A 27,497-nucleotide genomic window follows, 5' to 3' on the forward strand; every position below is an offset into this window, starting at 1 on the left:
TTGTCACCCACTGCCCTGTCTTTGATGGTCTCCCTCTGGGAAGGGCTCAGGGGGCCGAGGAGCAGCAGGTGGGGAGTGGAGTGCTAAGCGGAGGAACTCGTATGTCCCCTAGCTGTGGTCCTCAGGTTAGTGTGTGATTGTGACCCTGGGCCTGCACCGCCCCATGCACACCTTTCCCACTTTCTACCACTAGGGGTCTTATTTCCTGGGAATGGTTTCCATCCCTGAGAAGGCCTGCCTGGTCTGCACGTCCATCTTTCCAGTTTCTTCACTCTGCTCACCCTTCTGGGGCACAGGTGTCATGGCCTCCCCGGAGTGCTTACTGATTCTGGTACTTAGGGGTTGCTTTCTACTTCTTTTCCTCCCAGGCTTCTGTGAGCATGGTGCTTTATGAAGTTGCTCCCTTTGCTCCAGGTAGCAGAGGGGTCTCGTGGAGGGAAACCTCCAGAAAAATGTTGAAAATAAATTGCTTTTTTGGAAAGTAATTTAACAGCCTTCAAAATATTTATTCCTTTTGATTCAGAGATATTTCTAAGATATTTTCGGAAACTCCGTTCTAGGGAAGTAGTCAAAGTTGCACAAAGATTTATCTTGAAAAGCTATCAATAATGTTTATCACGGCATTGTTTATAATGGTGAAAATATCCAGCAAGCGATTCTTATGTTCATAGGCTAAGATAACGTTTGAGAATTTATCATGTTCACAATTTAGTACGTGAAAAAAAAAACAGGACAAAATTATATGTAGTATAAAACCAATAATGGTAAAAAGGAATTTATGATATACATATAAAAAACTGGTAGAACAGGGGCACCTGGGGCTGGCTCAGTCGGTGGAGTATGCGACTCTTGATCTCAGGGTTGTGACTTTGAGCCCCACGTGGAGTGTAGAGATGACTTTAAAATCTATAAAGAAAAAACCAAAACAACAAAAAACTGGTAGAAGAAAAATAACTAGTACATGTTTGGGTTACATTCTTTAACTTCATGTTTTTAAATTTAGCATATGTTTTTCAATGATCGTGTATTTTGTTTTAAAGATTTTATTTATTTGAGAGAGAGAGAGAACAAGCAGGGAGAGAGGCAGAGGGAGAGGGACAGGCTCCCCAGTGAGCAGGGAGCTGGACACGGGGCTCTATCCCGGGACCCTGAGATCATGACCTGAGGTGAAGTCAGGCGCTTAATCGACTGAGCCACCCAGGTGTCCCTGATCATGTATATTTTTAACTTGTTTTATTTTGAAATAGTTTCAGATTACAGAAAAGTTGCAAAAATCGTGAATTCTTGAATACTCTTTACTCAGTTTCCCCAAATATTAACATTTTACTATGTTTGTTTTATTCTCTCTCTCTCTCTATATATATATTTATATCTTTTTTTTTTTTTTAGATATTTTTTTCCCTGATTTACTTGAGAATAAGTTACAGATAGGGCGCTCATTTACCCCTGAGTACTTCGGTGTTTACTTTCTAAAATTCAAGGACGTTTTCTTACAGAACCATAGTACAGTAATTCCCACCAGGAAATTCACATCAATACACTATTTTTCTGAATGTGGAGTTTATTCATATTTTGCCATTCACATCTCTTATAGCAAAAGAAAAATATTTTCTTCCTTTTTCTTTCCCTGGCCCAAGATTGCATTTAACCATAACCACTCTTCTATGCCCCAAAGCAGTTCATTATTTTCTTTATCATATTTGCCCTTGACATTTTCCAAAAAGTCAGGCCATCACTTTGTAGCATGTCCCCCAGGGTGGAATTATCTGCTGATAAGACAGTGATAAGATTGAGATTGTGTATTTTTGGCAGAATATCACAGAAATGGCGTTGTGTCCTTTGGAGCACCATAGCAGGTGGTAGGCAATGTCACTGACCTAGGATTGGAGCCATTACCTTTGATCACTTGGTTATGGTGATGTCAGCCCAGTTGTCATCTGTAAAGTGTTGTTTTTCCCCAGGCAATCAGTAAACTTCTCATCAAACTTTGACCCACAAGTTTTAGCGCTCAAAATCCTTGCCTGAAACGGCTCTATCGCTATAGAGGTTGCCAATTGGTGATTTTCTAAGTCTTTCATTTTCTTAGTTGGTATTCTACTGTAAGGAAGAACTCTCTTTATTCATCCAGGTATTTATTGATTCATGTATGTATTCGTATCAGTATTGACTTGTGTGCTCTCCGCTTGTCCTCATGGTTCTAATCTGTCACTCTGGGATTTATTTCAGTGCTCACAGGGTCCCAGATTTAGCTAGTGGGGACCCCTTCCAGGACCCTGTGTCCTTGTGACACGTCCCCTGTCATTCTTCCAGCCCTTCTTTCCTGGTTGGCACAGCAGAGTGATTGAGGCTCAGTCACTGCTTTTCCTGCCCTAGTTCTGGACTCCGCCATTCCTCCAAGGAGCCCTGGTTCCTTCCGGTGGAGAACGGTGTTTAGAAGCCCGGATCTGGGAGCTGGATAGGACATACAACCCGCACGCACACGCATCCGTGTGCATTGACAGCACCCATTCCTGCACACCACGCTCCTTCCCTTTCTCTCTCGCCACGTTTGTGGCTCCCTTCCTCGGTGGCAAGCTGCTGTGTATTTATTTTTAGTTTCCGAAGTAACACGTGAGTACCAGGAATACCAGCCATCTCATTAGAAAAGGACAAAGCAGAGGGCCCCTGAGACACCCATCACCACACTCATATTGCAGACGCTCCCCTGGAGGAAGTCACTGTGGGTCACTTTCCTGGAGAAATAGATACTTTTTATTTCATTAATGGTCTCGTAATGAGAATATAACTTTTTTTTATTCAGTATGTTTTGGCAGTCTTTCAGTGCGAGTACTATAGTTCCACCTACTTATTTTTTTTTTTTTTAAGATTTATTCATTCATTTGAGAGAGAGAGAGAGAGAGAGTGTGTGTGTGTGTGTGTGTGTGTGTGTGTGTGTGGGCTGGGGGGAGAGGCAGAGGGAGAGAGAGAATCCCAAGCAGACTCCCTGCTGACTGCGGAGCCTGATGCGGAGCTCAGTTCCAGGACCCTGGGTTCACAACCTGAACTGAAATCAAGAGTCGGCCGCTTAACCACCCAGGCGCCCATAAGTTTGCATTGTTTGGAATTGAAAACCTAAGCAGCCAGGTTGGGGCCCTTCCCAGCAGTCCTGCGGTGATCGCGCCCTGCTCCTAGTGAGAGGCACAGCCCAGGAAGAGAATCACTGGACCCTGACGGCTAGGCATTTGTTTTAATATTTTTCTGATGAAGTAAATAGCACACACTCATTATTTGAAACCAAGCAAATAATACATTAAAAAGCAAGTGAGAAGAAAATTAAAATTTCCCCCCGAGCTAGTGCTCTGTGACGATCAACTCACATATCATTTTATGCATATGCGTACATTTTTTTCCATCACTGGGGCCAGAGCACATGCGCAGTTGTGTTGTGGATGCTCCCCTATGTTGCAGTGTAACTTACATGCCGTAAAAGGGCACAGACCTTCAGTGTGCAATTCAGGAAATTTGTACACGAATAGCCTCTCTGCAGCTACACCCCAGAGCAAGATACTACACATTGTCTAGCATGTCAGTAGCTTCCCTGGGATCTCCCACGCGTGACCCTTGCCCCAAAGGCATATTGGCCCGTCGCCTTTTTTATATGGTCTTTGTCTGGTTTTGGTATCAGGGTGATACAGGCCTCGTAAAACAAGTGGGGCGGCCCTCTGTTCTATTTTCTGAAAGGATTTGTACAGAACTGGTGTCATGTCTTCCTCAGATGTTTGGTAGACTGTATCCGTGAAGCTGTCTGCTCCTGGAGTTCACTTCCAGTGAAGGTTTTAACTACTAATCTGAATTCTTTTAGAGGGCTCTTTCTCTTGGGTGAGCTCTGGTGGTTTGTGTCTATTAAAAATTTTATCCATGTTATCGGATGTCGGCGCCAAGTTGGTCATAATTTCCCATGTTATATTTGTAATCTGGGCAGAATCTACGCTTTCCACGCTTTCACTTCCTGTATTGGCAATTTACGCCATCTTTTCTTTTCTTTTCCTTTTTTTTTTTTTCTTTTTTTTACTCATCAGTCTGGCTGGAGGTTGATCCTATTTGAGAGCAGCGTTTTGTATCAAGAGTTATAAAAATTCAAATCTACTTAAGAATTTAAGGATTTTTTTTTTTCAAAAGAGAAAAGCTTTGTTTCAAGATGCTTTTCTTACTATTTAGAGTGGATGTCAGGGTGGACCTCGGAAATACAGACCCACATTTTTAATTCAGGCTCCACGACCTGCCAGCCATGTGGCCTCAGACCAACCATGTAAACCCATCGGAGCTCTGACCTCAGCGGCCAGAAGGAGGGAGCAGTAACTTGTGGTGGGCCCTCATGCTGTAGGTCGCCAGCAAAGTGGGAACTTGGGAACCGCCCAGAGAGCCCTGGTTTGTTCCTCCACTCCGCTGGGGCAGGTACTTCTTCCTCTCTGTCCCCACAGCACTCTGTGAGCACTGATTTTTGCTGCATTGTTCACATTTGACCATAGTGTTGTCTCTGTTTCCTTGACCAGACAGTGAACTTCCGCACAGCAGGAGGGGTTTTCCTCATCTTTTCCCCCTTGTGCTTGTGTATATTTAAGTGATCGAGACTATTTTAATGAACAAAGAACAGGAAATTAAGTAAATAACGGTACAACAAATCAGTGGCAGCCAAAAAGGTATCATTATAAAGGACCCTCCAGCAACATGGAAAAATGTTTCACAGAATAGAATACGGCCAACCCTTGAACAACTCAGTTTTGGACTGCACAGGCCCACTTCTACGTGGATGATTGTTGATATATATACATGTGGTACTGTAAATATATTTCCTCTTCCTTATGATTTTTTAAAAGATTTCATTTATTTGAGAAAGAGACAGAGCACAGCAGGGGGAGGGGCAGAGGGAGAGGGAGAAGCAGACTCCCCCCTGAGCAGGGAGCCCAACATGGGGCTGGATCCTGGGACTCTGGGATCATGACCTGAGCTGAAGGCAGATGCTTAACCAACTGAGCCATCCAGGTGCTGCCCGCCCTCCTTTTTTTAAGAGAGAGAGAGAGCAGGGAGGGGGGCAGAGGAAGAGAACCTTAAGCAGGCTCCATGCTCAGCTCAGAGCCCAACACAGGGCTCCATCTCATGACCCTGAGATCGTGACCTGAGCTGAAATCAAGAGTTGGATGTTTAAGTGACTGAGCCACCCAGGCACCCTTTCCTTATGGTTTTCTTAATGATGTTTTCTTTTTTATAGCTTATGTTACTCTAAGATTCAGTATAGAATTCATACAAGGTACAAAGTGTGTTAATTGATTATTTCTGTTATTGGTAAGGCTTCCAGTCAACAGTGGGCTTGTAGTTGTAACATTTGGGGGGAATCAAAAGTTATACGTGGATTTTTGACTGTGCGGGGTGTTGGTTGCCCCTAGACCCCGTGTTGTTCAAGGGTCAACTGTACATTTTATCTGCTTTTTTGTATGTATGTGTATGTGTGATATATTTATGTCTGGAAGAAATGAAGGAAAACTCCAGAGAGGAAACAGCCATGTGGCTCTTACTGTTTAACATAAAGCATTTGAGCAGGGAGAGGCTAGGACGGGAAGTGGTGAGGCCCCTGTGGCTGGAGGCTTTCAGTTAGAGGCTGGAATTTCTGGGCACAAATGGTCATTGCAGCCTGGGGCGTGGAGTCCAGGATTCCTTTTCCTGTCTGTCACGGTTTACAGATTCCCAGGCTTCCCTTCGCCAGAGGAGCAGGGAAGGGACCATCCAGGGGCAGCATCTGTGTCTGTGCAGACCAAGGTGGGTGGGAAGAGGCGCAGTGCGGACCGGGCGCTGGTGTGCCTGGGGAGCCAGGAGCCTCGCTTAGCCTGAGGAGAAAGCCCCGCTCTGGGTGAAGCACACACTGTTCTTGGGACCGTTTTTTTTTTTTTTAATCCAGAGAATCAATACGTCCCCCTTCCTGCCTTTTTCAGAGCTCTGTTCTGAGCCTCCCTGTTTCTCTTCCTCTTTTGTGATCCTTAGGCTGTGCCATAGGATCCTCTGTCGCTGTGTTGGTTTCTGCCTCTACTTTCCATGGCTCTTGTTCATCGTGAACTAGAACCCTGTGTGTGTGTGTGTGTGTGTGTGTGTGTGTGTGTGTGTGTGTGTGTGTGTGTTTCAAAGGGTTCAGTGAAAGAGACTCAGGAACCAGGAATTAACTCAGGTCAGAGGCTTGGCACTGTCACCAACCTCAGCCAGTCCAGTTTAACGAACATACACTTGGTTGGTCTGTGTCACCGGCTCCTGGGGCGGGGGGGTGCAGACACTCTCTCTTTCACTAAGTTACCCAGCCTTCTGTTCACACACCTCCTGTGCTGGGAGCCCTGCCTCACAGCAGCTTATTCTGTCTTCTAACCTTTGTTAGAAAGTTCTTGGACAGTGTGTAAATACCTGTCCTCCAGTACCAGGGTTGACTTCTGCTGTCAGGGCCCTCTCCCTCCTCTGTTTTTTGACTACCCAAAGAAGGGATGGGCCTGTTGCCTCTGATTCTTCTTGTCTTCAGGGTAAACGTCTCCAGTTCCTGGACTGTTTCTCACGTGGCATGTTTTGGTGACCGCTCCATCCTGGGGACTCCTCCTGATTGTGTTACGTAGTCTTTGGTGCTAAGTGTGGAGCCCTTCTGTAGCTCTCCTCATGAGCCCTCAGTGTTTGGGGAAGCCATCCTGGCATTGGCCCACCCCATTCCCATTTCTGTAAAACATGGGGGAGTGTCATCGTCCTTGCTGAGGCTTGTTGTGTGAACACATGCCCTGCATGGGGAGGGTTCTGATTGCCCTTTGGGGGTTCTCATCAGCCTGTCGCTCCTTATACCTGCCGATGCTCTAGAGGCAGAGGAGACTTCAGAACTGTTCGGCCCAGAACTGGCGTAAACCAAGGCAAGTCCTCCAGCTTCCTGGGTTTCTCGTTTCCTCATTTGTATTCAAAATTAATTGAGGCAAAGGGGTAGTCAGGAGGTTGAATTGGTATGAACTTGTGTTAGAAAAGCCCAGTTCTTTCTCCAGTGTCTCACTTACTGTGACATTGCTGCCACACACGGCACTTCTGACCCCAGATGTGCCCACAGCAGGCAATTCTGTGACACCACCTGGGTATCCTACAGTTTAGCTCAGTTCTGACATGGTCTGCCTGGAGCTGGTGTCAGATTAAGGGCTCTGTCTCACGGGACTGCTCCCCCCAGATCAGGTGCCAATCAAAAGTCCAGGTGGTCACCTGTGCTTCTGACCAATCAGCAATAAATGGGGGTTCCCCACAACACTCTCCTCGGGTTCAGTGAACTGGCTAGAGCAGCTCACACATCTAGGGAAACACTTACCTTTACCAGTTTATTAAAGGACACAGTAAAGGATACACATGAACAACCAGATGAAGAAATACATAGGGTGAGGTCTGGGAGAGGGCCTGAGTGCAGAAGCTTCTGTCCCTGCGGAGTTGCGGTGCATCGCCCTGCTGACATGTGGATGCGTTCACCAACCCGGTTACTCTCTGAGCCATGTACTGTTGGGATCTTTGGGGAGGCTTCCTCAGTAGGCATGTTCAGTCATTAGCTCTACGTCCAGCCCCTCTGCCCTCTCTAGAGAACGGAACAGGCAGGGCTGAAAGTTCCACGCTGCTAACTGTGGCTTGGTCTTTCTGGTGACCATCTCCCATCCAGGAGCCCACCCAGAGCCACATTAGAACAAAAGATGCTCCCAGTGCTCTTATCACTTAGGAAATTACAAGGGTTTTGGGAGCTCTGTCCCAGCAACAGGGGGCAGAGACCAATATGTATATTTTCTGTTACCTCACAGAACTTCTGTGAAGTATGCTGTGCCCATATATTGTCCTGTGTTAACTTCTAATAGTGTTGCTAAGTCTGCCCACAAAAAGCCCTGGAGTATTTGCCAAGGGTGTAGGGGAGCTGTGGGTTTGCCCCACTTGGAGTTTGGGACAGGTGGCCACAGAGGGGGTGATAGAAACCAGCCCACACGGCTCTCCATGCCAGCTGCAGTTTCAGTGGTCTGCTCCTGTGAGGCTTGGTCAGCTCAATTTGTGCTGAGTGATGCTGGCTCTCCTGTCTGCTTCTTGCCAAGTCATGCTTTCATGCATCCAGTTTTCCTGGCTTCCTTCCTCTTTTACATCATTGCATCAGACACAGTGCCAGTCATATGTCTCCAGACCACACCCACAAGCCCTGTTATATAGGGGGAAAGGTCATCGGCTCGGGGCACTTATTGTCTCCTGTGGAACACTGGCCTGGCATGTCCTGCCTTGGTCAAGGCCTCATGATTGTACTGACATGGTGGGTGAAGGCACTGTTGTCCAGGTTCCCACCTGTGACAGTTGTAATCATGCCATATCCCCACCCTGTTGTCCCTGGCTGCCCAGGACCCAAAGACCCCTGACATGTAGAGGGCTCCTGGGCCCTTTGCACGCTGGTCTCAGTGTATTTCATAAGGCTCATCTCTTACCGAACACCCTTGCACCCACCCATACAAATGCATCCCATCTGACCACACTTGAGTCACACCCGATTCTATTACCTCTGCTCTTCCGTAGTCCTGGGCTTTGTACATGCTTCCCCTGACTTCTCTTATCTTCCTTACCTGGCTGGTGGGCCCAGGTTACTTTTCATGACTCAGCTCAGATGTTAGTCCCTGGATGCCCCTCTTTGACTGTTTTGGACCATCTTGTCTTCCCCTTCCTCAGAGCCCGATTTTTCCCCAAGGTGTTGTACCTGCTGGGACATGGTTGTGAATGACAGCAATGAGTTGGCACCCTCCATCCCCCACCCGCATGGTGGCTCTCTGATAAAAGGGAACATGTAAATAAGATTAGAGTGTAACAACATTATTCCCAGAATGTCTAGGATACAGTCACAAATCACTCACCATACTAAAAACTAGGAAATTTTCAACTTGAATGAGAAAAACCAATCAACACACTCCAACATCAAGGTGACACCTATGTTGGAATCATACAAGATGTAAAGAAGAGCCAAACAGACATCTTAGAACGGAAAAATACCATAGTGAAAATTGAAAACTGTGAATGGCTCCATCGTAAGACTTGAAGATAGAATAGCAGAACTACCCCGATCAATGGAGAGCAACAGAGAGAAACAAGACAGAATGGAAAAAAGTGAACTGAGCCTCAGGGACTTGGGGGACCAGTCACAAAACACATTTATGTCATCGTAGTCCCAGGAAAAGAGAAAGAGGGTGGGCTGAAAAGGTATTTGAAGAAACAATGGCTGAAAGTTCTCAAACCTACAGATTCAGGAAGCTGAATGAACCCTAAAAATGGAAAATCCAAAGATATCCACACCGGATGTGTCTTGGTTTGGAGGATGAACTTTGTGGGCATGCTAGCTACAGAGAAATCTGTTCCATGGCTCTCTTGATTACTGCTCTTTAGCAGCTGCCTTGGGGAGGGCCCTTCCCCTGAGCATCTCCCTGTCTCTGGAGGATAAGCTATCAGGCGCAAGCAGGCTTGGCTTCCTTGAGGCTTTTTCCTCATCTTGAAACCACTAATCCTTGGCAGACGTTTGTGAACTTGTGTAGCTGCTGTTCCCACTGCATCTGGGGGTGGATGCCACCAAGTGCCAGTGACTGCCACTGGGTGACCTGCATACCGAAGGGGCCAACTAAATCACTTGCTCGGGCTTCTTCCCTCCTAGTCGCTGCTTCAGGTGAACAGCTCACCCGTGTCAGTGCCAGGTTGTTTGATCAGTCTTGTTTACTGATCAGAAATTGTGTACAGGGGCCACCTGGGTGGCTCAGTTGGTTAAGCATCTGCCTTCCGCTCAGGTCATGATCCCAGGGCCCTGGGATCCAGCCCCACATTGGGCTCCCTGCTTAGCGGGGAGCCTGCTTCTCCCTCTCCCTCTGCTGCTCCCCCTGCTTGTGCTCTCTCTGTCTGTCAAATAAAATCTTGAAAAAAAAAAGAAATTGCATACAGTAAAGGCAAAGCCACAAGTACTTCCTAGAGGATCATTTTACCCTGCAGTGTTGGAAACCGGTCAGATGGAAAAAGGGCTCTTCTTCCTTGTTTGCCTTTTCAGAAGCACCAGAATGGGTTGCCCTTGGCCTCCGGCATCAACTGTTGAAATTCAGGAGGAATGGCTTCTCTCTTATATGTCTGCCTATTTATGTCTGTCTTTTCCTGTATGTATATTGTCTTTTATAATAAAAATGAAAGCTCTATGTACAGACCTAATTTGTAATAAAAGGTCAGATACTATCTGGTCTGTTTGGGGTTAGCAGGACCTCGTTGGCTGGTCTTTTGATCTGCCCTTTTTTCCTGGGACTAATTTTCCAGATGAGAACATGAAAGCCTGCTGCCTTTAAGAAGTTCGGCTGGAGTCCCAGCCAACTGGTGGCAGGGCCTGCTCTAGTTAAGAAATTGCTGTTTAAACACGTACATTTCATTTTTGGTTTTGTTTTGGTTTCTGTTGCTGACAAATGTTGCATTTGGCCCCCCAAGAACTCTGCACTGTTCAGTATTCCTCCTTTTCACTAAATGTAGAAAGAAGAAACGACCTACAGATTAAAGACCCTTTTAGGGCAGAAAGAGTGCACAGGGCTCCCGAAGTCTCCTTGGAGTGTCTCCGACAGACTCTCTTGCGGTCACCCTGCCACATTCGATGTGGAGCACACTCTTGTCAGGCAGGACGTCCAAAATGTTCTCATCAGAATATTTCAGGCAGCAGAGGAGAGTGATTTTATACCAGACCAGGCAGAGGTGCCTCAGGACAGACTCCCAGAGGCGCCTAATTTTACCAACATGGTGGAAGTCCCAGCTGTCAAATTCCGCGTGAATTATATACCAGCTTGTGTTGCTTCACGGTTTTAACATTAGATCATGCCGCCTTCCTTTGGATGACTTGTGTCTTTGCCAAGCTGGGTTTCCAGTGGTTGTTTGGACCTAACTAGTCCATAAATGGAGCTGTTAGGTATTCCCATGGGCCTGGGGACAGGCCCATGAACCAAGAAATTTCAGCACCATCTGTCCTCGTGGATTACCACACGGACACATTACCAGCCCCAGATTTCTCTTCAGTCTACTTGTTTTATCGGTTCATGATAACAATTTTACATTCCGTGTGTCATAATATATTCATTGACTCCTTCCATCCATTCCATGGGGAGTTATCAAGCATTAGATGGTGCGCCAAGTTCCGTGCCAGGAAAGTAGGACCCGTGGGAGTGACAGTCAAGCTGAGGTCGTCAGACCCCAGGTCTGAAGCAGGAAGCAACGAGAGGAAAAGCAGCTCGGGCACGTGTAGAGGCACTGGGGCAGCGGTGCAGAGGCTTAGGCTGGGGAGATGGATGGGCGTCTGTGTGAGCTGCAATGTGAAACCAGTGGCTCAGGATGAAAATCGTGGTTTAACAGTTCGTTCACCGCTTCAGCCCCCAGGCCCGCTGCTCCTGTCCTCGGACGGGAAGCGTAGGGGTAAGGATTTTCCTTGACTTCCTTCTTGCCAGTCCTCCCTTTCCACCATGTTCCAGACACAGAGGTACCTACGATACTGTTCTTCGTTCAGGAGCCCGTAGCAGTGCAGGGGAGAGCCCTGTGTCCGATAACTCATCCTACTTAGATGGGTATGGAACCCAGCCCTCCTCTGGGAAGCAGGGTCCCCTTTCTAGTTTTCACTCGGGTGAACTGCTTACCGCCTGGGAGCCTTCCGTTCCCTACTGTAGAAGGAGGCCTCAGATAAAATGGTCGCTGGGTCCTTTCTGTTGCTCCTCTGTGACTCTTGTCCGAAGTTTTATGCCTCGCAGTGCTTTTGAGACCCCCGAGTGCTGGCACTATCCCCCATTCTGTGGGGCCTCGGGGCCGGAGCCCCACCCTGACTTGCTGCAGGGAGTCAGCATCCCAGGGGGCAGCGCCTGGGCATTTCCACGAGGTGCGAGAATGAGTGGGGTCCTTACTCTGAGCTTGAGGAGAGTGGCCTGGATGCTGAAGGAAGCAGTAAGTGCAGGTATCAGAGACAGAACCAGACTGAAGGAGAGTGAACATAGCCTCACAGACTGTGGTAATGATGTATCGTGTTGTGCTTTGTGGCTGATAAAACCACTTGGTAATTCATGTGCCAGGCGTTGCCAAGCCACCCTCTCTAGAATCACATGTTCATTTATTCAACAGGTTGACATTAGGTGCTCCTCATCTGTCAGGCTGTGAACAAAGTGAAGTCCTTGCTCTTGTGGGCTTACCCTGCAGTCAGGGAGATGGCCGGTGGGAAGGATGTATGATGTAATGCTAGGTAGTGATCCGTGCTGTGAGTGGGCTCGGGGAGGGAGAAGGACTAGAAACTATACTGAGGAAGAGTCTCCCTGAGGTGGTGACAACATGCGTGCCAAGACCTAAATGAAGTGGGGGAGAGAACCCTACAGATAACTAGAGGAACGGAGTCCAGGCCACAGCATTAACACGTGCAAAGGCCCTGGGGCAGGAGCAGACCTGGAGGCTTGAGGGGTAGCAGGGAGACTGTGTGACTGGTGAGGAATGAGGAAAGGTGAGGGGCCAGACACTGTGGAGCCTAGTGGCCAGCTAAGGCCTTCGGATTTTGTGCTAAGTAGGACATGAAGCCATCTGAGGGTTTGCTTAAGGACATGATCTGGCTTTTTAAAAAGGCTCCCTGCGGCTACTCTGTGAAGCTGGCCCCTTGGGCATCTGTGGCAGTGGCCTAGGTGGCTGGAACCAAACGTGGGGCGAGTGGGACTGTGTGCATCCCCTGTTCTGCAGCACACCGTCCCTGTGAACCCCCCCGCGGAACCACTTTCTCAGGTGGTACGGGCAGCTCGCGTATGCGTCAGGAAGTAGTCATTGGTCATTTCGCTTCATGGCCGTGAGTCTCCCCCCCAGTAAAGTAAGGGGGCTGGGTGACCTGAGCCGGAGCGAGAAGGGCAGTGGGACAGGGAGCGGATGTTGGCTGGCTGCTACTCTGTGGGGGGTGCCAGGGGCGGGGGGGCGCTTTCCTGTGTCAGCCGCACCCCGAGGGTCTGCATGGCATGACTCTGTGGGCGGGGTCCTCTTCCACATGGACCACGCTTGTGGGCGTGCCAGACGACCCTGGCAGGGTTGGATGGAAGACACGCCGAACGAACGCTGAAGAGATAATCAACGTGCGCGAGTTCATCCTTAAATAATCTAGTGCTCGGTGTGGGTACTAGAGTTAAATTTGTCCTGTAGCGTCACATGGCAGAGAGGATGCGTTGAGATTATCACAGGGACTCAGCCATTAGAAAAGCACTTTGAGTGAATGAGAAAGTAGAGGGCCAAGCTCGAGGGTCCGCTCCGAGCAGGCCGATGCCCCGCAGGCCCTAGGAGGGCAGAGCTGGTTCCTGGGGGCCCTTGGATGCAAGGGCAGCTGTGGGAGGGGCGTGCCCTGGTGTCTCCCAGAGGCAGGGACAGTGAACGGAAGTCAGACGTGAGGCAATCTCCTGTGCCTGAGCTGCTGAGATACGACTAAGGCTTTCCCCACCGAGGCTGGGAGCCACGGTCGTGGTGGAAACAGCCGGCTTGGTAATAGCGGGGGATTGCAAAATGGAGCGACGCGCCTTGCAGAGCCGAGCCCGGCCTCGTCAAGTGCAGAAGTGCACTGCTGGGGTTGTAGGTACTCCCCGCTGACTTCGTGGACTCAGATCTGCTTCCCTGCCGGGTTTCAGTCGTGGAAGCACCAACTGGGCATCTTTCAAGGGAACGCACGAGGTTGGGGTGCTGGGGGTCCTCAGTGGTTCACCAGGACTCACAGAACTCAGAAAAGCTCTTTTATGGTGTATCACGGCAGGATACAGACCGAAACCAGCAAGGGAAAAGGCTTCGCAGGGCTGAGTCTGGGAGAAATGAGGCACGAGCTTCCACCTGTCTTTGCCCACTGGGGTCACGGAGGCTCAGCGCTCACGGCAGCCGTGCCTGGCCACGTGTATGAAGAATTACTGGGGAGCTCACTGCTGCCCTGGTGTGCAGGGCTTGTACTGGGAGTCAGCCTTGCAGGCGTGGGGTGCCGCGTCTCTAACTTTATCTGCTCGGTCTCCAGCACCCCGGAAGTCAAACCCATGCGATGTGATTCGGAGCCCTAGGCGTTTGTCCTGAATGACATGGTTAGCGTAAACCATCCCCGTGGCCCAGGGTCTCAGGTATACAGACATTCATCAGGCGGCATATTGCCTGGCTCAGAAGGGATTTCCCAGGAGCCATCCAAGGGCCAGTCCTGAAGGCCTTTGGGAGGGGCAGGGCTTGGGGCAGCCGAGGCCTGTTGCACAGTTGGGGAAAAGACTTGCCTCCGAGTGGCCCCGCTCTTGTGTGGAACCAAGCCTTCCAAGCCCTTGTGGGGCTGGAGGGTGTTCGGTGGTACTGGGAACCTGTGGCTTCCGTTCTCTGTGTTTGCAGGGGGCCCAGTCCCAGCTCCAGCGGTAGGACCCCTCTGGACACCGTGGCGCCGTTCGCTACTTTAGTTTCGGTCCAAGGCTGTAGCTGTCTCAGAGGGACCAGCGGCCATGTGCGGGGCCACCAGCTCTTGCCCCCGGTGCTTTGCTTATTGCTGCCCCCCCTTGGGGCCTAGAGACCCTGGCTGGAGCTTCTGGGGCTCAGGTGCTCGCCCGCAGGCCTCAGGCAGACCCTGCTCATCCCTGTCCTTTCTCCCTGCAGTTTCCTGTCAACATGGGGGACTCCTGCATGGATGCCGGCGCCACCGTATCGGAGACTGTGGCCGAAGAAGTGTCTCTTCTCAGCATGACGGACATGATTCTGTTTTCCCTCATTGTGGGCCTCCTGACCTATTGGTTCTTCTTCAGAAAGAAAAAAGACGAAGTCCCAGAGTTCACCAAAATTCAACCAGTGTAAGTGACCCCCCTCAGGGCCCCTCTCTCAAGCTTCCAGAGCCCGCCCGTCAGTCCTGGCGGGGCCCCACCCGTGGGCCCGGGTCAGGAGGGAGCCAGGCGAGAGAGGTGCAGGCTTCCTTGCGGCCCTTTGGGTCGAATCGTGGGTGGTGCCTTCTTGGTGGCCTGGGCTTCACATCTCCCTTAACCCCTTGTGTGTCCACAGCACGTGGGGGTTCACGAGGTTCTTTCGGGGCCGTTTCTTGTTCGCGTTTCTCGATGGAACCTCACAGGGACCGTTCAGAGTCGAAGGCACCGTTCCACGGGTAGATCATCTGAAGCTCGGGGGCATTAAAGGTCGTCAGCTCCCGCCAGCACCCAGTTAATATTTCACTCCAGGCCTGTGATCTTGTCTCACGAAGTGAGGGGGTGGAGAGGTGCTGTGCTGTTTGCACGGGCCACACACAGGGATGCAGATAATCGCTTCAGTCCCGTGGCCTCACTGACGTGGGCAGGATGGCACTTTGGCCCTAAGGCATCTTTGTCACCTCACGCTTCCCAGTGGCCCTAGCGGCCTCAAGCTAAGGGCTCTAGGAGAGACAGTGGAGGAGGAGAACTGTTTTTCTGCTCTCCTTGAGACCCACACTAAACAGTTCTGTGCCCGGATGTGTGGAGAGTTCTCTCCCACCCACCGGACACTGCCGGGTGTGACACTGTCCGCCTGGAGTTAGCCTCGGATCCCACGGGTAAGCCCCCCCGCCACTGGTCACAAATCCCAGTGTCACCAGTTATAAATCAGAAGTTGCCAGAACCCCCTCCTCAGGTTTGATTCATTGGCTAGAGTGGCTCACAGAGCTCAGGAGAGCTGTTTACTTACTAGGTTATGGGTTTATTATAAAGGATGTAAGTCAGGAACAGCGAGATGGAAGAGGTGCAGGGGACAAGGCATGGGGGGCTGTGTTGCTTCAAGCACCCCCAAAGAAGTGCTCAGCACGCTGAAACCCAAAGGTCTCGAAACCCCGTGCTCTTGGTTTTTTTACAGAGACATCATTACATCAGTGCAGGCATGACTGATGAAATCATCTGCCCTTGGGGATTCATTCACCTTCTGCCCTTCTCCCCTCCCGGAGGTCAGGGGCCAGCCTGTCACATGGTTGGTTCACCTTCCAACCAGCCCTGTCCTTAGGGGCTTTCCAGGAATCACTTTATTAACATAAACTCCAGTGTGGCTGAAGGGGGCTCGTTCTGAGGAACGGGAGACACCTTCGTTGCTCGTATCACTTAGGAAATGCCCAGGGTTTTAGGAGCTCTGTGGCAGAAAGGGTACGAAGACCAAATATGTATTTATTATAAGTCACAATGTCACAGACAGTGTCCAGCTTGACTTTACTCACTTTAACATTGTTTTTTTACTTTACTAATTTTTTTTTAAACCTTCCATAAAGCTTCCTTGGAAGAAGGTTTAAGTAAAAAGGCGAATTAGTTGAAAGAAAGTTTAAGAGCGCACCTGGTTTTTGGATATAAAAAAAGGACATTGTGACAAAGTGATGAAACCACTGTCCCCCCCAAGCCTGAGTTCTGAATCATTCCTGCAACCAAGTCACTTTGTCACATTTACTGTTGCCTGTGTTTTACCCAAACTCCTACCCCAGAGGCCTGCCAGCAGGTTTGGGGTGCTGGGGGAGGTCCCGTGCTGAGAGCCACAAGGCCTGGGCCTGCCCTCAGGGGGCACCCCTAGTCCCGCCCAGAGCCAGTCCCAGGTGCAGGCCCTGGGGCCCCTCGGGCCAGAAATCCCCAGGCTGGGCACTCAGGGTCCCATGGGCTCCAAATTCCCTGTTCCAGCTGTGGTAACCATTGCCTCTCCCAGAAAAGTTTTACGGTCTTCAAATGTCACAGCCTATACTCAGAGAACACAGTCCTCGTACCACGGACAGGACAGTCATTTTCCATTTTCAAAAGCTCAGCAAATACCTCCCGAGGCCCCGCTCTGCCCCAGGTAGCCAGGAACAAAATAGAGGAAGTCCCCGCGTTCATCAAGCTCACAGTCTGTCACTGGGCGGGGCCTGGGCTAGACCCTCCCTTCGCCCTGCCTCAGTTTTCCCGTCTGCTGAATGGAGACAATGACCCCATCCCCTGGGGCTCGTGTGGGCATAAGGTGAGGCGACAGTGATGTCCCCTAGCGCATTCCTGGTGCCAGTGGCTGCAGCGTGTGTCAGAGTGTATTTTGTGTCGAGCCCTGTGCTGGGCACTGCAAGAAGACAAAGGTGGCATTGACGTGAAAGAAAATGCACAGTCAGGACATCGAGGGGTACTTTGTACAAATGCTCTAGGAAATGCGCTCGTGTGCATTGTCTGATCAGGACCTCTGCCACAGCCCCAGGCAGACAGGGAGACACAGCCTCTGGGAACTTGAAGATAGAGGGACCGGAAGGTGTGCCGAGGGGAGTTGGTGTTGAGCAGGTTCTAGAAGGTGCTGTCACGCCCCAAGGCTTGGAGGGCTTTGCCCGCAGAGGGCCAGAGGCAGAATGGAAGGACCGGCTGGCCCACAGGATTCCAGCCTCTTGTGCTGCGGCTGGCCCACGTGCCTTCCTGGTGTGGAAAGTATTTGGGAGGAGAAAAGTGTGGTACACAAGGTAAGGGACCAGTGACCAGGTCCCCGTTTCCAGTGGCCCCGAGTTTGCTCATCTGGAAAGTGGAGGTATCCCCCGCACACCCGTGCCCTGAGTGCATGGGCCTTCCGCAGAGGACCCCTTCCCAGTGCCGTGGGTCCAGACCCCAGAGTTGGGAGACGAAGGTTCGAGTCCTGCCTCTACTGCTGAGTAGTCGTGCGACGTTCAATCTTTCCAAGTCCATGCCCTTGGCTCTTAATGGAGGTCATAACTGTCCTTATGTCCTGGGCTGTAAAACTGAAACGCTCTAATCGTAATCATCCGTGAGTGCTTTGCCCAGGTCCGGGTGCAAATGGCCGCGGCCCCGCCCCCGAATGACGTGTATTGTCTTTATCCTTACTATTAATATCCTGTCCAGTCTCACCAGAGCCCTTCAAGGAAGGCTTTATAGCCCCGCTTTGCGGATGAGCATACGAGACGCCAGTGACCGAGGACCAGGTCACCTAACTTACAGGGAGCAGAGCCGGTCGTCCAGCCAGACCTGCAGACTCCACAAGCCACGCTTCCCCCTTCACCGCGATGCCCTCGGCATCTTAAGATGGTGCCAGTGCCCTGTTTCACACCTGAGAAAACAGACTCCGAGAGGTCACTCAGCTGGCCCCCCAGGGCCATAAGCCTGGCCCTCCTGCTGTAAATCCCGCAGCTCTGTCCCTGGCCACTTCGTTCTCCAGCCAGTGCAGGTGGTCTCTGCCGCAGCACAGAGCCTCCGCGGCCCCTAGCTCAGTGGGAAGTCACAAGGCTTAGTGTGGGGACTGTGCATGGCCCTGGGCTGCATGGCTCACATGGTGAGGCAGGATGGAAGGACCGGCTGGCCCACGTGCCTTCCTGGTGTGGGAAGTATTTTGGGGGAGTCCGGGGGGTGCAGACAAGGCAGTCAGAGCCTGATCAGCAGGGCCGCACGTGGGCTGCATGGGGGATGGACAGGGATGGGTGGAGGGCCGTCGGGAGGAGGGTGGAGGGGGCGCTGCAGGAAGCGGGCCCGAGAGAGATGGTGAGGCTCCGAGAAGGGAGCCCTGGGGCTGGCCCAGGGAAGGCACAGCCGATGGGACACGGGGGCCTGGGCGGGAAGAGCCGGGAGGGCCGGCGGGAGTCTGCGCAAGGCAGGCTTGGGAATTGGGGAGACTGAGGATGCCTCTGGGAGTAGCTGGGTGGGGCAAGGGAGCCGAGCAAAACCCGAAGGTAAGAGATTTGGACCCTTTGCAAGCATCGGGGGATGGGGTGACTAGAGAAGAGAGGGGCCAGGCTACTAGAAGGAAGACCGTGGCTTTTTTTTTTTTTTTTTTTTTAAGGCTTTTGTTTTTTGTGTTAAGGCTGAGTGAGCTGTGGTTAGCAGGGTTAGGCCACCCGCCACTCCTTTGTCTGTCTGGTCCCCATGGCCAGCAGGGGAGATGAGCAGGAGACCAGGGAGGGTCAGAGGGAAGGTCAGTTCTGGAAGGACTGCTTTGTTTTTGTTCAAAGTCACCTTTCTGCTGAAGTGTATATAATGCACAGACATAAAAGTACGCACGGCTTGATGGACATGTCACCAAAATGGACCCCACAGTATCTGTGTCACAGAGCACGTGCTCTGAGGTATATGTGACGTTCTTTGGTCTCATTTGGGTTTCCATTATGTGAATAGCCGTAATTTCTTCATCCTGATAATGACAGACATTCCGACGGGTTCCAGTCGGGAGAACACTTACAAACGGTGCTCTGCGTGAACATTCTAGTGGGCGTGTTTGGTTCCTGTACGGACATGTTTCTGTTCCGTGTGTGCCGTGACTCAGAGCTGGCGAGGTGTGGGGCAGGTTTGGATTCAGCTCCGGTGGATCCTCCTGAACGGTTTCCCAACGTGTCTGGCCCAGTGTCTGGCCCGCCGCCGGCATGGCCCATCCTCACCCTTGTTTTTGTCAACTTTTTTATTGTAGCCATTTGAACAGGCATGTGGTGGCATCCTGTCTTGATTTGCAGTTCTGTGAAGACCCGTGACCTTGTCATATCTTTTACTGGACATTCACAAACCTTTGGTGAAGGTCTGTTCAAGAATTTGCCCATCGCTCCCCCTGGGTTATGGGCCCCGTTGATTTGTCAGGGTTCTTTATATTCTAGATATGAGGCCTTTGTTAGAGCAACATACTGTAAATACCGTCTCCCTCCCGTAACTTGCCTCCTTACCCTCTTATTCATGTCTTTTGATGATCAGAAGTACTTGACTTGGGGCGCCTGGGTGGCTCAGTTGGTTAAGCGACTGCCTTCGGCTCAGGTCATGATCCTGGAGTCCGGGGATCGAGTCCCACATCAGGCTCCCTGCTCAGTGGGGAGTCTGCTTCTCCCTCTGACCCTCTTCCCTCTCATGCTCTCTGTCTCTCATTCTCTCTCTCTCAAATAAATAAATAAAATCTTTAAAAAAAAAAAAGTACTTACACTTAGTCCAATTCCTCAACCTTTCGGTTGACCTTTAAACCTTTACGGTTGATATTTTTCTGTCCAGGTTAAGAATTCTTAACATCCCAAGGTCAGAAAGATGTTCTTTTTATGTTTTCTTCTAAAAGCTTCCTTGAGGGCCATCTGGGTGGCTCAGTCAGTTAAGCATCCGACTCTTCTTTTCGGCTCAGGTCATGATCTCCAGGTCGTGAGATCAAGCCGCAGAGTCGGGCTCCACGCTCAGTGGGGGGTCTGCTTCTCCCTCTCCCTCCGCCCCTCCCCCTGCCCCTGCTCTCTCTCTTTCTCTCTAAAATAAATAAATCTTTTTTTTAATTTTTTTTTATTTTTTAATTTGTTTTAAAGACTTTATTTGAGAGACAGAGAGGGAGGAAGGGAGGGAGAGAGGGAGAGAGAACGCACAAGCAGGGGAAGGGCAGAGGGAGAAGCAGACTCCTCGCTGAGCAGGGAGCCAGATGTGGGACTCGATCCCAGGCTCCCGGGATCATGACCCGAGCCACAGGCAGATGCTTAACCGACTGAACCACCCAGGCGTCCCTTTGGTGTAGCTTTTAAACTTAGACCTCTGTCCAGCTGACATTGACTTGGCATTGGCCGGTTGTGTGTGGCGCTTCAAGGTTCATTTTGTCCCCCGTGGGCATCCATCCACTGGACCCAGCACCAGGTATTGAAAAAGGCCCTTGTCTTCCCACTGCCCTTCAGCATCACTGTTGATATAAATCAGGGAACCGTGATTGACCTGCAAAATGCGGGTCAGTTTCTAGACTGTTTTGTCCCTTTGATCTGCTTTTTTGTCCCTTCGTCAGTACCGCACTATTCTATTTTCTGTGCTTTCGTAGTCACTCTTGACTTTATATCTGGTAGGCCACGTCCTCCAGCTTTGTTTTTTTAGGATTCGCTTGGCTTCTTTGGGCCCTTGACATTTCCGTGTAACTTTTAGAACCAGCTTGTCAATGTCCACCAAAACCAAAGAGGGAATAAAACCAGCCCTGCTGGATTTTAGTTGGGATTGGATCACATCTGTAAGTTAATTGGCACCTTACAATATGGAGTCTTCTGGTCCACGAACACGGTTGTACGCCCTGGGGAGGCCTTTTGAACTGTTTGTAATAGCAATTAAAGGCTTGTTAAAGAGAGCAGCTCATTCTCTTAACGATGCTGGTAGTAATTCCGAAAGTGGCTCTTTTCCTGTCCACTCCCACTTAGTCCTCAGCCTCCACCCAGCTTGTGCCCCTGGACAGAACGTTCCAGGGTGGCTCCTGGTCAAAGACCACCAGGGTATGATGGTTCCCACAGGAGTCCGAAGCCCCAGGGGCCCCGCTGCCCCCTCTTTGCGTGGAGCACCTGTCTTGTCGGATGGGCGTTGGTATTTCTGCCTCCCCTTGGGCACCTCCCCTGTGTGGGACCCTCGCGTGGGACATTCGGAGAACGGCTGTTATTAGTCAGCACTAAGCCTGTTCCCGCGGCTGCCTCTGGGGCGGACTGGCCCACAGGCTGGCCTTGGCTTACACGGGGGTTTTAGATCTTTAAATTAGAACATTGTTTTAAATGAGAACATTTAGGGGCGCCTGACTGACTCAGTCAGTTAAGCGTCCGACTCTTGATTCCTGCTCAGGTCATGATCTCAGGATCATGAGATCGAGCCCTGCATCAGGCTCCGCACTGGTCGTGGAGCCTGCTTAGGATTCTCTCTCTCCCCCTCTCTCTCTGCCCCTCCCCCCCCAAAAAATAAATTAGAACATGGCAAAGGCTGGTACATAAAATCCAGACTTATAGCTTCTCTTGAAGGAAAAAAAAAGAAATCAGAGGCTCTGGGCCCCCGCTGAGGCCTGGCAGCAGTGTGCAGCTGAACAGGGCCGCCCTTGTAGGGGGGCCTGCACCCAGCCCGGGCCGCTGGACTCTTCTGCTCTGTTGGAGGTGAGGAGCGCCGTGGTGCCCCCACGCATACCTCGGCTTCACGTCTGGCGCCTGAGAGTGCCTTAAAGAGAAACAAAGCTTTTTACTGTGGAACATTTCAAACAAACCCCAAAGCACAGAGCACAAAAGAGTGAACTCAAGCATCAGCCCCGATCACCCGGCGTAAACAGCCCTCCACCCGTATGGAGTCATGTTTCCTCCCCTCCCCACTGCTCCTGGCTTATCTGAGAACCATCATATTTCAGAAGTAGTCATGCCATCCATGTGAAATCTGAATAAAGGAATCATGATTTCGTAGCAGATTTGGAGATCTTTCATATGGAATTGTATGGAATGTTAAAATAGTCCAGCCTTCTAAAATTCAAGGGCCTCCTTTTTGAACGCAGCTCGGGGCTGTCCAGCCTCAAGCTTCCGGATCCTCAGACACTCAGTAGCATTTGTTGATAGTTCCTGATTAACTGATAGATTTTTTTTAACACCTTTTTTTTTTTTAATTCAGGATCTAAGCAAGACGGTAGTTGATAAATAAATCTTGTAAGACTCTCTGTTGGGGGGTCAGATATGTCGGGTGTAATTTACCTGCAGCAAAACCCGCCTTTTTAAAGTATGCAGTTCGGGGTGCCTGGGTGGCTCAGTCAGTTAAGCATCCGACTCTTGATCTCAGCTCCCGGCTTGATCTCAGGGTCGTGAGTTCAAACCCCATGTTGGGCTCCACGTGGGGTATGGAGCCTACTTAAAAAAAAAAAAAAAGTGCCGTTTGGTGAATTCTGCCAGAGACATGTGGTTGTATAACCAGTGTTACAGTCAAGACGTACAACATTCCCCGTGTCCCTGTGCAGTGAACACCCACCCACCCTGCACCCCGCCAAGTGACCACGATCTTACTTCTGTCCCTGTAGTTTTGCCTTTTCCCAAATGTCATGCGAATGGAATGACACAGCTACAGCCGTTGGTGCCTGGCCTCTCCTCCTTAACGTGACAGGAAGTCTCTCGCTGGATGGGCTGCCCCTCCATCCCGGGTGTCTCCCTGCAGCGTTTTTGTTCCAGAAACCAGATCGTCTGTTTCACAGTTTCCCACAGTCTGGATTTTGCTGGTGGCATCCCACTGGGGCTTGCTTCTGAAAAGCCACAGAGGAGCTCATTTTCCCGCGTGACCTTCATCCTGGGGCTTGCTCTCCACCGAAGGGCCGGGAAAGCCACGAGTCAAGGCTGCCAGCCTCATGCCCATCCGTCTGCCTCTTTGGAGCGCCGGCAGATGGAAAGAAGGCCAGAGTTCTTCCATGTCCAGTCCAGGGTCACTCTCTCTGTAGAGAGGTGCTGGGCTCTGCCGAACGTGAAAACAGGCTCACACGAGCTGGACAAAGAGGCAGGCACGGGGGAGAGGCCTCTGCGGACGTGGAGGGTGAGCAGTGCCCGAAACCTCCCACCGTCAGGGGAAGTGGTGGGAGAAGGGGCTCGGGGTATTCTCACCGCCCCCTCGAGCGCAGGGCTGGGTTGTCCACTGCCGCCTGACCGTGAAGGACTTCACTGCCTCTCCTTCCTCCGTCCTCTGCTGAGATCGGAGTGGTTTTGCCGTTCGATCTAGTGCCTGCAGCTCTGAAGGTGGCCTGTCTGCCAAGCTGGGCGTCCGTGGACCCCTGGGCATCGCTGGGCCTCACCCAGGGCTCGCTGCTGCTCACTCCATTTCCATGCCAGGCAGTGTCCCCGGGGGCTCCGCGCATTGGGGAGCAATGAGTGTTTCTAGAGACGGTGGGAATGCAGAAGAGGGTCACCCCTCCCCTTGTGTCAGGATTGAGGTGCCCCCAAACTGAGTTTGGGGAGCTAAGTAGAAAGCGGGCCCACAGCACAGACGCAGCCGGGGCACACAGAGCAGAAGCACGTGCAGAAGCTCAGGGTGAGGACTGGCAGGGCGGCTCTGGGAGAGGCGTCACCACGGGAGGTCACCAAGGGAGTCTGTTGTCAGGAAGGGAGTTGAGGGTCACCGAGGGAACTGGGGGTCACTGCCCGGGGGTCTGCAGGGCTGGAAGGGCGAAGCCAGCATGCTGCCCCGTGCTGTTGGGAAGGCAGGGCCACCTGGGCCATGCACGGCAGGTGTAGAGTCCTGGTCTGCATGCTGGGGAATATAGGAGGGTGTCCCTGAGGGAAACCGTAACCCCTGAGCGTCACAGCACCCCACACGTTGGGGGCCGAGGAGCCCTGGACATTGCTGGGAAGGACCATGAGGTGCTCTCTGAGCGTGTCCGGGGACTCCGGTGAGCCGGGCTCAGCCTCACAGGGTGGGATAGGGGAGGCACAGCCTGCTCTGCTCATGGGGCGGTCGTGACCTGCCACGGCTCTGGGCTTTCGTGGCCCGGAGTTGGCTTCCTGCCCCCCTCCCCCCACCATACCCCAATCCTCGCTGTCCTTGGCTGTGAAATGGGGGTAGAGAGGATTAAATGAAATACAATATAGAGCTCCTTGAATACTAGCTGGCATACAGTAGGCACTCAATAAGTCGGAGTTCCCGTTCCATGTTTTGGCTTTGACCCGTGGCCTCCCACCTGCCAGAGGCCCCGTCCCCACTGGGTGCACCACTACTGGTCCGTTCTTGTTCCCGTAGGCGAGAGGGCCGCTGGGTCGTATGTAAGCTCCAACACATCACGTTGTTTTCATCAAAGGCAGCTCTTGCAAACCGTTCGCTTTCAGCCTCGGGGCCCGGGGAACTGCCCTGCCTGCGGTAGAGAAATCTGGGCCCCGTCCTGGAGCCCGTGCCAGCCAGCCTGACCCCGGCGCTGCCCGGCACGTGGCAGCTCAGAGCTCCCCACTCTCCAGTCGTGGGCACCTCGCCCCCGGGGAGCAGAGACTCTGCCTCCACACCGGGCTCTGGAAGGCAGCCGTTCCCCAGCAGCTGCCCCCTGGCTCGCCAAGGGCAGGGAAAGTCTCAGGAGACATCCGCCCCGTAGAGAATTGCACTAGAGTTGGGAGTTTCGTGAACTCTGCGCACTGCCCGGGAGTAGGGATGAAATGAATCACCACCTGGACGGCTGGGTTCGTCCCCTGCCAAGTGACTCAGTGCTTTCGTCCGCCCTCTCTCTCGTCCTCCCCACTGGGTGGCCTGCAGATGATGTCTGAGGCCCGAACCAGAGAGACTCCTGCTCCCAGTTTAGGAGTGGAAAGCCCTAACTGGACCCGCATGGTCACTGGGCTCCGAGCCTGAGCCCTCTGCAGCCTCCTCAGCTGGCTCTTTGTACTCAGGGTGCCTCGGAAGGGCCGCCCCTCGGGGGGCAATGTTTTAGCAGCGAATCTGGGGCCCGCCGTGCGGGGTGCCTGCCCCCCCCCGCACAGTGGGAGGGCACGATGTGGTCTCTCTGCACACAGGCTGCTGCCAGGTGACACAGGCCCGGGGGCTGGGGCTCCGTTGCCCACGGCTCTTTTGTGGCGGGGAAGACGGGAACCAGAGCTAATTTAATAGGGTCCTGAGGCGCCCTGGCAGCGGGATGGATGCGGCTTCCTTTGTGGAGAGTCAGCCCTGCCATAGCAACCTGCCTTCTAGTGTCTAGAAGAGCGGTATTCAGCCTCATGACTCCCCCCCCGCCTTTTTTTTCAATTGGGAAGGGGGGAGGAAGTAGGGAGAAAGGGCTCCGATATAAGCAGTTACCAAGGAGACCCGAGTCGGGGTTGGAAAGGTTTTCTCCTTCCCTCGGTCCATACAGGCGGAGGAGGGGCGGGTGCCCAAACGCGGGGGATCGCGGGAGGTCCCGGGCTGTAGTGGTGAGTCCTCCCTGCGCCCGTGGGGACGGGTGCAGGCCAGGGCTCGGCAGAGGCTCCAGCAGGGCTGGGGTGTCCAGGGCACTCTCCAAGCTCACGGCCCGCCCCGCCAGCACTGCGGAGGGATGGACAGAGCCCGAGTTCCTGGCCGCTGGCTCCCTGCCCGTTTCCGGGAGACGGCCGGAACCTGCCTTCTCCCTTAAGTCCTGGGGTCGGGAGAGAAGCCATGGGGTGCACGTACTCCTCTCCGCGGGACGAGCCCAGCCTGAGAAGGTCAGTTCCAGACGTGTCCCTGCGGCGGCCCGCGCCGATGCACCTCGGGAGGGGGCCCCCGCCTGGGCAGGCTTGCCCTGGAGGCATGAAGAGGGTGCCCTGTGGAGTTGACCAGCAGAGTCAGGCGGTTCCCCGGGGGGGCCCACCGGGTGCATGGGACCACTGGTCTCTTGCTTGGGTCCCGGTTTGCAGGCTGCATTCCCTGCCTCCGAAGGAAGGCCCCAGTGGCCGGCTCCCCAACCTGGGAAAGAGCGGGCTCCAGGCACACAGCCCAGTGTGGAGCTGTCCGGCGGGGTCGGGCCGGTTGAGGGCACTCAGGTGTGGACCCACGTGGACGGAGCAGGTGAGTTCTCCCGCCCCGAGGCTGGCAGCCGGGCTTTGTGGCGGTGGCAGTGGGGGTGGGGTGGGGGGGGGGGTGGGGTGGGCAGGTTCTCCTGCTCCTCGAGGCTGCGTGTAACCGGTGGGAACATCAGCAAACTGCACCGGGTCGTGTTGGGGTGGTGACTAGAGGCACCGGGTCCTCCTCAATCTCCTCAGCTCTCCCTTTCTCCCCATGCAGCGCGGTCCGCCCCGGATCTCTGGAAGCCACCCCCGGAGCCCAGGGGAGAGGGTGGGAGTGTTCGTGCTTTCCCAGGGCTGAAGCTACTGAAGGGGCCCGTGCTGGCCTCCAGAGGTGCTCATGCTTCTAGAGAGAACTTCCCCTCCGAGCAGGAGGGCTAGCCCATCTTGCCCGCCCTCGAACGTTCCCAGCCAGGCCTGCCTGGCGAGCCCCCCACCTCCCTGCCCCCCACTTCCCGAGCTGCCAGCCTGGAATTCCCGCCCCATGCATGTGTCAGAGCCACGCACCCCTGGGCGGCCAGAGCTGAGCTCCGCCCACCTTCCCTCCCCACCCCCGGCTGCATGGGCCTCATCCAAGAGCCCGTCGGCTGCCCGGTTTCTGTGGCTTTCCCTTGGGAACCGTTCTCTGTCTCAGAAGAGAGCCCAGTTCTTCCGCGAGGCCTTTGCTGGTGTTTCAGACGCCCTGTGGGTGGACAATGTGGTCCACCCTTTTGGTCTTAGCACGTACCACCCGGTGCCACTGGGCATCTTTCAAGCCCCAGAGTGACCCAAACGGCTTTCTTCTAGGGAACACCCTCTTTATTCCTGAGAGTTAACCAGGCTCCGGATGCTCTACAAGGAACAGGGAGGGGAGGGTGCAGAAGCCAAGACACAGTGTTTTCAGTAAGAGGAATCCGAGGCCTTGCGAGGCCACCACTCGTCTGTCACAGGCCCATTTGGTGGCAGATCCGGGATTCAAACTCGAGCCTCCCCCACTTCGGAGGGTGGGCCTCCCATCCTCCATGATTGTCCACGGAGGCTGGTGCTGGCACTCGCAGGGTGGTGGGGGCACCCCTCCTCCCTTCCATGAGCGAGTCTCAAATCCCCCTTCCTCAGATGCAGCTTCTACGAAACCTTAGTCCTTGAGAAGAGGCAGGAGTTGGCTTTTCTGCTGCTGTCAGACCCTGATGTCAGGTGGGTCAGGAGCCCTCCAACAGCCTTCTCCGGCTCCGGGCGTGGGGCTGAGCGCGGAGGCCCAAGCAGCTCATCCCGAGCCTCAGATCCAGCAGTGAGTCGGGAGCATGGAGTTGAGGGCCCG

General features: G+C 52.7%; 2 protein-coding genes across 7 annotated transcripts in view; both read left to right on the forward strand.

Annotated features, from left to right (window-relative positions):
- LOC113932354 (NADPH--cytochrome P450 reductase) overlaps nucleotides 1-27,497 on the forward strand; it is a 61,292-nt gene that overhangs the window by 20,023 nt on the left and 13,772 nt on the right. For 5 of the 6 annotated variants that reach the window (XM_027611337.2, XM_027611338.2, XM_027611336.2 and 2 more), the window contains exon 2: nucleotides 14,662-14,852. In XM_027611337.2, the coding sequence (XP_027467138.1) occupies nucleotides 14,674-14,852 (179 nt within the window). In that variant the 5' untranslated portion in view covers nucleotides 14,662-14,673. Of the gene's footprint in view, nucleotides 1-14,096; nucleotides 14,151-14,661; nucleotides 14,853-27,497 lie in introns of those variants that run through there. The other variant, XM_027611333.2, reaches the window with a different exon arrangement.
- Nucleotides 25,269-27,373, forward strand: LOC113932356. The gene is made up of 3 exons (XM_027611341.2): nucleotides 25,269-26,204; nucleotides 26,421-26,534; nucleotides 27,296-27,373. The coding sequence occupies exons 1-3, from the start codon at nucleotides 26,015-26,017 to the stop codon at nucleotides 27,316-27,318; spliced, it is 327 nt and encodes a 108-aa protein (XP_027467142.2). The 5' UTR covers nucleotides 25,269-26,014; the 3' UTR covers nucleotides 27,319-27,373.

Source organism: Zalophus californianus, chromosome 10 (assembly GCF_009762305.2).
Source record: "Zalophus californianus isolate mZalCal1 chromosome 10, mZalCal1.pri.v2, whole genome shotgun sequence".
Taxonomy (NCBI): Eukaryota; Metazoa; Chordata; class Mammalia; order Carnivora; family Otariidae; genus Zalophus; species Zalophus californianus.

Coding starts and splice junctions, on each gene's coding strand:
- LOC113932356 (XM_027611341.2), top strand. CDS start 26,015: ATGGGACCACTGGTCTCTTGCTTGGGTCCCGGTTTGCAGGCTGCATTC. Junction 26,205..26,420: donor GACCCACGTGGACGGAGCAG/GTGAGTTCTCCC, acceptor CTCCCCATGCAG/CGCGGTCCGCCCCGGATCTC. Junction 26,535..27,295: donor GCCCGTGCTGGCCTCCAGAG/GTGCTCATGCTT, acceptor CCCCTTCCTCAG/ATGCAGCTTCTACGAAACCT.